The sequence below is a fragment of the Anastrepha ludens genome, chromosome X (genome assembly GCF_028408465.1).
Source record: "Anastrepha ludens isolate Willacy chromosome X, idAnaLude1.1, whole genome shotgun sequence".
Classification (NCBI taxonomy): Eukaryota; Metazoa; Arthropoda; class Insecta; order Diptera; family Tephritidae; genus Anastrepha; species Anastrepha ludens.
This window is the reverse complement of record NC_071503.1, coordinates 68,713,535-68,723,212: the sequence shown is the minus strand read 5'-3', so window position 1 is coordinate 68,723,212 and position 9,678 is coordinate 68,713,535. Positions and strand designations below refer to the sequence as shown.

The window sequence follows — 9,678 nt, the reverse complement described above, 5'->3', positions numbered from 1 at the left end:
TGATCGTGTTGTCGATTCATTGCGATTGTTACACATTTTTAAATTGAATGTTGTATTGAGAAAGTCAATTAAAGGAACCGCTGTGTCCAATGCAAAATTTACGTTAAAATCGCCACTTAATATCATTGGAACTTTATCATAATCTTTTCTAAGTATCCGCGATACTTCTGGTGTATACTTTATTAAATTTTTGTGAATGAATTCCGTGATGCTAATATTATTTATTGATTGATTCGGTGAAATATAAATTGCCACAATTAAAACTGTTTTAGTTTTATTTTCTTTTTGTTTTTTTTCTGTCGATATTCACGACACTTTTTTGCATTATTCGGCATAATTTCGGTAAATATTTAAAAATGAAAATATTTACGAATATAAAAATACGGACGCAATACAGCACACGCGGTTGCTATTATGTGCGTCGTAACGCGTGTATTACACAGACGTACTAACATACACGCAAACATTCGTAGGACGCTTGGTTTGAATTTTTTATACATATGTATGTATGCTATACTATGGCCTAGCCTATGTACGTACATACATATTTGTGTTCTGAACTTCCAGCAAAACAATGCTTATTAATATGCATCTACATATAACCGCACACACAGACCACTTTATTCCTGTAAATGCGTATGTCGTTCAAAGCTAAAATTCTATGCCTAGCGACTACAAGAACAAAATGCATTAATAGGCGCAGGCGTAGCGGCCATCATCCTAGTTGCCATAGCGCTGAACAGTCGCGGCGGCGCCGAACAGTTTCAACTATTGTACTGTGCAACAAAAACTCATCATCAAAAAATTGATTTATAAATTCGAGCTCATAGTTCTAAGAGCAAGTACTTTCATTCATAAAACGAGCCGCCCATATGCTAATTTTCTCGACAATTCGAAAATAGTCAATATTGGAATATTTCGCGTAGAATTATTTGCCAATATTCAATTTTTGTCAAGTCGAGTGCCCGCGGCTCCGTAAATATGTTTGCACCCATATATGTATGTAAATATATGTTTCTAAATGCTCGACAACCGCAGCTGCCTGTTCAAGGTTACTGTACATTAGGCCGGGTCGATTTGTGGGAAGGCCAAAAAATCGCCCATTGCTCTGTGAAAATCATATTCTAGGGATCAGAATAAGAAATTTTGCCGAAGGAACCATACCTCTAAAACGATTTCTGATGTCCCCCAATATGGGTCGAACTTTTTAGTTTCTTTTCTATAACTCACATTCATTCATTTACATATGTTCTGACTAAATAAATTTCTTAAGAGAAAAAATAGATAATATTATAAATAAATAAAAATAAAGAAAAAACATAGCCATTTAGCTGATTTTTTCATGTAAAGGCCAAAAATGGTGATATTTTGAAATTGGGGGACATCAGAATTCGTTTTAGAGGTATGGTTCCTTCGGCAAAGTTTCTTATTTTGATCCCTAGAATACGATTTTCATAGAGCAATGAGCGATTTTTAAATCGACCCGCCCTACTGTACATGCAATGCTGTGCCTATGAATGCGCGCTGGATTTCTTGAGAAATTTTACCGGATGTTTTGCTGTGGCGAGGCACATATGTACATACACACAACATATATACATATATCCGCATATATACATACATATATAAATTCACAAATTTAAATTTGCTTATGCCATCCTTCTGTGTGCCTGGTAATGAAGCATTTTCTATACATACATATATATACGTATATCTTTTTTCTTCTTCTGTTTGGTGTCGCTTTTTCGTTTCATCGAGTCTCAAATCACTCCCAACGATTCTAAAGAAGTTTTCACTTCAAAAATCTGGAAAATAGGAAAAATAAATATAAATAAATACATATTAGAATAAACAATAAATAAACGATGGTTTTACTTACCCTAAGGACCTGCGCAACTCACCTTGTTGGACCCTGACCTTTATCCTTAGACACGCAGCTCTCGATACAGCAACTCCTTTTTTTCGGTCCACTTGTTCGGTGGAACATCATCATAGCCTAATTAAAATTTTTATTTACATTTTTACAAAATTTAAATTGAGGTATATTCAGTATAATCATATACATATATGAAACAAGAACCCGCACCCTCCGGGGATTTATAGTTTTCAAGTAATTTATTGTTAAAATTGTGTAATTTAGCGAAAGGATATTGCTGTTTTGAATACAAGTATAAAAACCAGTAAAAATACGTTTGTGACCATATATTTTATGAATTGAAGTGAAATTTAGAACAAAATACATATATTTATTGGACAATGTAAATATTCAAAGTTATAAAAGTTGTTCATGAGCCACTCCCTAACATCTCAACCAAGCTTCATTAAATAAATCATTATACTTGGACTAAAATTGCCCGATCTTTTAAATTCAAAAGTTTTTTATAAATATGTAAATAAAATAATGAGAAAGTGCGCATTCTAAATAAATAAATCCCTTCTCTGCTTTCTATTTCATGCATGCATGCATGGATGTGTATATTAAGCTTTTGAATAGGCACGAAGTATTGAAAACGACATCCAAGCATACGATTATCAGTTTATGTATGTACAGTGAACCAAAAAGAAACTGGGATACTAATATTTAAAAAAATATTCACAGATTTATAAGAAATAATAATATTGACGGTAACTCCGTTTATTTTTTCTTCACTGTACATACATATATGGAGACATAATAATAAATTAATTTACTTACCCAAGTTAAGAGTTGGAACCGCTCCATTCTTAAGATATTTTGGTCCCACGGCATCCTCCTCAAAATGTTTAATGCATACAAATGAATTATGTATTGGTATTTGCATTGAGGGTGAGATTCGCAAATTCTCCTTCCACAAATTTGATAATTCCCGATTTTTGGGAAATGCAAACGAACGAACGTTTTGTTCACTATTACACTCCCGAACACGACATTTTGAAACTTTAGGCATTTTTTTTTTTTATTAATTAGTTATTAATATTTTCAAAATGTTTGCTTCACCGCGCACGTGCACTTACAATTGCCTTTCTTTTCGAATTAAAATTCAAACCAAAGTTCAATGGGTTACAAGCAATCATAAGAGCTTTTCAATATTTGGCGCAATTTTCATATACATATGTACATACAATAGACTCGCGGTTGAGGGAACCCCGGATTGAGGGAACTACTCGGTTGAGGGGACCACAAAAATTCTTTCATTGAGTACTCTGTAGAGGGAACCTTCAATCTAATAAGTACCGAGTAGAAGAAACCTCAAAATTTTTATGCAATTTCAGTTATTTTACAGTTATGTTAGAATGCGTATATGATTGGTATATACATACCTACAAGGTGGCGCAAAAGTAACCTTGCGATGTTTTTTGGCTGTAATTAAAAAAAAAAAGAAAAACTTTGATTCTTCTTGTGGATTATTTATACAGGGTTGGCCATATTAAACTGACCCATGTGATTATTAAAAAAATATGGAAAAAGAAACATTTTTTTGTGTTTCATTGTGAAAAACATTTAATTTAGTTCAAGGAGATTCGTTTACATCACTTTTTGAATATGATATCGCGCAAGTGGTCGCCCTTAGCTCGTATAGCGTAATGTGCCCGTTTTTCGGCGTTTTCCATAGTTTTGGCCAGCGTCTCGGCCGATATGGCGGCTATTTCCCGTCGGATATTGGCCTTAAGTGCGCCTAGTGTCTTTGGCTTGTTGACGTAAACCTTAGATTTCAAATAGCCACAAAGAAAAAAGTCCGGTGGCGTCAAATCCGGTGATCGCGGCGGCCAGTCAAAATCGCCGCTTTTTGATATCAAACGGCCAGGGAACAAAGTCTTCAATAAGTTGACGGTGGCTCGTGCTGTGTGTGGTGGTGCGCCATCTTGCTGAAACCAGAAGTGCTCCATACCATTTTCACGAACAATCGGCATCACAAAATCGGTTATCATGGCCCGATAACGCTCTTGATTGACGGTCAATGGTTGGTGTTGACCATTTTCAAAGAAGAACGGCCCAATGACCATATCAGCGCAAATGCCACACCAGACTGTAACTTTTTGGTCGTGGAGAGGTACCTCTTCAATAATTTGAGGGTTTTCAGTGGCGTAGAAACGGCAATTTTGCTTATTTACGGTTCCGTTCAAGGAGAAATGGGCCTCATCACTCATAATGATTTGATGACGTTGCGTTTTTACAATCGAGAAGGAATTTTGAATGTACAGCTGAACAATTTCAGCGCGTTCTATTGGGGTGTACTGTTTCATGGTATAAATCTCCTTCGACTGACGCTTCCAACGCGGTATGTCATTAGCTGATCTGAAATTACAGTAAAAAGTTATAGGGTTACTCAATGGGTCAGTTTAATATGGCCAACCCTGTATTTGGTCTTTTAATTTTTTTTACATCAAGTCGAGAATATGATGTCATGTAAATGGCCGCCGCCACAGTTGATTGCCTTTTGAGCCCTTTTTATGGCATTTTCCATCACTTTGGCCAAAACTTCCGGCGATAGGTCCTCACATTCTTACGGATATTGTCTTTAAGAGCTGCAAGAGTCTGAGGCTTGTTGACATAAACCCGCGACTTCAAAAAGCCCCACAAAAAGAAGTCTGGAGCGGTCAAATCAGGCAATCTTGCTGGCCAGTGCAAATCGCCAAAACGGGAGATTAGGCGCCCGGGAAATGCATCCTTCAGCATATCGGTTGTGGCACGTGCAGTGTGTGCCGTTGCACCGTCCTGTTTGAATCACATGTTTTCCAATCCCAATTCATCAAGTTGCGGCAAAAAGAACTCGTTGATCATTGCTCTGGCGCGCACCATTCCCAGTAACCGTTTGGCCCGCAACGTCTTCGAAGAAAAAAGGTCCGATGACTCCTCCAGCACACCATACAGTGACTTTGAGCGGGTGTAATGGCTCTTCGTGGGTTACACGCGGATTTTCAGTGCCCCAGAAGCGTAAATTTTGCTTACTTACGTACCCGCTAAGATGGAAATGGGCCTCATCACTCATGATTATTTTTGATTAAAAATCATCTTCCGCTTGGTGGTGATTAAGGATGGCTTGAGCGTATGTTAGACGCGATTGGCGGTCAGCAGCTAACAGCTGATGCACCGTCTGGACTTTGTACGGAAACATCTTCAAATCTTGTACCAAAATTCGCTGTAAAGACCGTCGACTGATACCCATTTGCGTGGCACGTCGTCTGGTCGATGTCGACGGCGCTTCCATGACATCCTCGGCTACAGCAGCAATATTCTCTACAGAACAGCTACTCCGGGGTCTGCCACGCCTGGCAGCATCTCGTGTTGTGCCAGTATTTTCGAGGCGAGCGGCTGAACGTCGCAGTGTTTCACCAGTAGGCGTTGGACGGCGAGGAAATCTGCGACGAAATTCACGTTGTGCCAAAGTCACCGACCGATTATTGGTCAAATAAATAGTCAGTAATATTCCGCGTTCTGGAGCAGTGTAGCGTAACATTGTTTATTAACGTGGATTTCGCATGTGTTTACTACACAAATGCCAAAACAGAACTGACATTAGGGGCCAATCGCAAAATTTATAGCATTTTCTGATAGGAGGATTACTTTAGCGCCACCTGCTATATGTATATTGTGTACATTGTCCAGTGTAAAGCTATTTAGTTCCGTTCAGTGCGTTGAAGCAATTGTGCGAAATAAGATAGAGATAAAAAGAAACATTTACTTTTGCTAGTTAACTATGAAAGGGAAAAGGTTCTTACCCCTCAAAACAAAATCTGAAATTATACAAAAGCTCGATAAAGGCTTTACATTAAAATCATTGGCTTATCAATATGGTGTTACCATGTCGACCATATCACATATAAAAAATGGCATAAGAAAGATTTAAAAGCATCGATAGCGTGCAGCATTAAACGGAAGTCTCTGAAGAAGGGTGAGTTTGCTAATATCGAAACTAAGCTATATAAATGGTTCATCACTCAAAGAAGTCGATATATTCCAATATCTGGAAACCTTATTAAAGAAAAAGCTAAAGAACTGCATGCAAAAATTTATGGAAATGGAAGTGGCTTTAACGCAAGTTCGGGCTGACTAAATGAATTCAGGGCTAGATTTGGAATTAGATTGTTGAAAATTTGCGGTGAAAAACTATCTTCTGATCAAGAAGCAGTGCTAGCATTAAAGGCAAAATTTTGGCGACTAAAAAATGATCATTCAGAAATTTTCAGCTTTCGTTGAACTACAGGTGCTCAAAAAGAGCATGGATGACTGCGGACATTTTCGAAGAATGGTTCCACAATTCCTTTGTACCAGAGGTAAATGAAATTATTAAATCATAACATAGGTAAATAATAAATTGAACTAAATAATTTTTTTTTTTGTTTTTTAGGTTACCACATTCCTAATACACGAGGGTCTACCAGTCAAAGCAGTTTTGATCGTAGATAATGCACCGTGCCATCCAAAACAAGGGTTATTAAAAACAGAATGTGGTTCAATTTTCGTTTTATATATGCCACCAAATGTAACACCCCTTCTCCAGCCGATGGACCAGAATGTAATAAGGTTAACCAAGTTGCACTATAGAACAAATTTATTAAAATCAGCTATTGATAAAGACGAAATAGCCAACTTTAAAAAAAAAATTACTTTGAAAGATGCCATTTGCCTTTTGACTCAAGCATGGCAAAAAGTCGATGCCGACGTTATTAAAAAATGCTGGTGTCCATTACTTGACTATAAACATCCGATAGGCAATGATGAGTGTATCGAGGATGATGTGCCTCTCAGTGTTTTAAGACAGCAGCAAACAACATTCCGAATTTGAAGATTTACTCAATTTAACTGAAACTGCATTTCCACAGGTAAAAAGCACAATCATTACAGTTACGCATGCACTTAACATGCCATAATTTTTTTATTTCAGTCGAACCTAAGTGTCAACGATCTAAGAATCGATAACAATTGCGCTAATGGTACTGAGGGCGTTATCAATGATGCTAATCAACCTGTTGAGGCATCTGATGAGGATGAGGATGAGGATGAGGATGAGCATGACGAAATAAACGGCGACAAGTGTACAATAGAGGCAGCTGAAGCCATTAAAATTTTTGACAAAGCAATCCATTGGACCGAACACAATACCAACTCGCTCGAACACATCACTTTTCTTAACAATATCGGGGATATTGCAGTGAAAAAATCACTAGAAGCTAAGAAAAAACAAAGTACTATATTGGACTTCTTTAAATAATATGTTTTTATTATATGAAATAAATACACTCACTGCACAAACTATGTACGTCTACCTTACATACAACAGTATTAAAAAAAATTTATAATCCGCCCACTTCTGTACATGTATAATTTCAATCTTCAAGGGAAAGTCTGGGTTGAGGGGAATAGCCCTTGCACGAATTAGTTCCCTCAACCCCGAGTCTACTGTATATACATTTATCCAATCAAAATCAAATCTAATGCAATCATACATTTTTTCCAATATTTGGCGCAATTTTCATATAAACCTAATATACATATCGCACCCTAAATACAAAAGGGTCACAACTCAAAATGTACTTCTGCTCAAATATGAACGAGACGTTATCAATAAAACGGTCCGCGGATGACATATGGCAAAAATAAATTTTTTTGTTTTTGGTAGGACTGTTATAAGCTTACATGGCAAATTTGAGCGTGATATGTCACATAGTTTGTTTTCTGTGCTACTCTAAACAAGTCAAGCTCGAGTGTGGAAAATTTTGAGTTGTGCCCCTTTTGTATTTAGGGTGCGATATGTCCTTTGCTAATAGATGTATATAAACATGCATACATACAATTACGCGCAATTTTCATAAAAAAACCAAAAAGAACAAATCTGTAAACATGCATACAAATCATATGGACATATCAAATGAACAAATCTGTTCTGTACGCAAGCAAATGTAAGCTAATGTAAACTACATTTTTTCACACTTGCGTATCACTCTCTCCCTCTCATTTCTCTCTGGCAGCCATATTAATTAATTTCCTACTGTTAACTTGTGCTGATTTCATTTTCTTACACGTATTTTGTTAGAGCCCAAAATGAGGAACGGGCCGGGACTGCGCCTTCTCTATGAATTTACGTTGAATTGACGGTTAACCAAATACATATTTTTTTCTTCCTCAAGTATAACATTCTTATGGACAGCTTAGGCTCGTGAGGGAAGATGTGATGGGCTCTTTTTATTACTGATCGAGACTTGCTTTGAGAAATATGCGCTTGCGTTAATTAATGAAATAGTTTTTGTTGCATTAAAGAATGTTTCAGAATGCTGTTTCTGCGCCTATGAGGGTATTTTGTTTTTGTAAGTACAGTGACTCTATAAAGAACTCGGACACCCAAGTGATATGGTTTTAAATAAAACAAAAATATATACATATATGTGTACATATATTAAAATGCAAATCGAATGCGTTTATGTGTCAAATTTATTTTCGTTCTTCAAAACTACAAAAAACATAGCAAACTTCAACTCATTCGTACAAAAAAGTACAAACATAAAAACGTAGCAAAATACATGGGAAAAAGAACTTGGACATTTATATAAAGTAGAGTTAGGCAAATAATATTTAAGAAAAAATAATATAATTACTATTTAGTCGACATGTTGTCTAATAAATAAATTTCTCAATTCAATTGAGCTTTGTCCACGCGTTTACCCATGTTTATAATTTTATCCAACAGAACACGACTGAAATTTTATTTTAATTTATTATGTTTGGTTCTTTTTTTGCACTGTTCTACCAAGACGAAATTAATTGTAGGATTCCCTGTTTTAAAGTGCCAAACAATCGCATTAATGCCAGATGTCCGACTTCTTTTTTGACACCAATTTTGAGAATGTTGCATGATACATTTTTGTAAACTAAAATTTTGTAAACTACTATGATTTGTAAAGTATTATTACTATTTTTGAAATCCTATTTAAATACCCAATAGCAAAATATAAAAATAAAAATATTTAACTTGCATTTCTTACGAAAATTTAAAATTTGAAACTGCATGCTACATATGGCCGAGGTCTTTATTGAGCCACTGTAAGTAAAATTCCATTAAGTAAATAATGAATAAAGGGCATATATTTTATTAACCTTTATAGATAAATTCAAATATGTACATCTATGCACAGTGGTCACACAATTTATTCGTACAGTCACAGTTTATAAACATAATATTTAATAATAATAAAATGTTGATATATCCGTAAATAATAACATATTTATTGAATATTTAAGGAACAAAAACTTTGAATTTCATTTCGGGAATTAGAGAACTTAAGGCAATAACGAAATAAGGCACAATTTAATGCAAAAATGTTGTTCGTACATAGCCATATAAGGAATATTTTATTATTAAATATTTAAAAAATATTTAAAAAATAATGAAAAAACAAGTATTTAGTACTTTGTTGGGCCGCCTTTGGCTTTAATAACTGCTTCCAAACGTCGTTGCATACTTTTTCCCAAAACCTTGGTCTCATTAGCTGCAATTTTCTCCCACTCAACACTTAAAGCTGTCTTTAATGACGCTTTTGATGTTATTTTTTGCTTTCTGATTCTCCTTTCTAAGAGCTCCTAGACATGCTCAATTGGGTTCAGATGCGGTGATTGAGGGGAATATTTAAGCTGCTTACAGTGGTAAATAAGCCATTCTTACACGAGATGAGATGAGTGTTTTGGGTCATTGTCTTGTCGGA

The 9,678-nt window shown here is 35.8% G+C and overlaps 1 protein-coding gene across 1 annotated transcript; it reads left to right on the top strand.

Annotated features, from left to right (window-relative positions):
• The first annotated feature begins 4,843 nt into the window (after positions 1–4,843).
• Positions 4,844–7,212, top strand: LOC128869343 (jerky protein homolog-like). The gene is made up of 3 exons (XM_054111879.1): positions 4,844–6,255; positions 6,330–6,804; positions 6,867–7,212. The coding sequence occupies exons 1-2, from the start codon at positions 6,205–6,207 to the stop codon at positions 6,765–6,767; spliced, it is 489 nt and encodes a 162-aa protein (XP_053967854.1). The 5' UTR covers positions 4,844–6,204; the 3' UTR covers positions 6,768–6,804; positions 6,867–7,212.
• Positions 7,213–9,678: the final 2,466 nt, after the last annotated feature.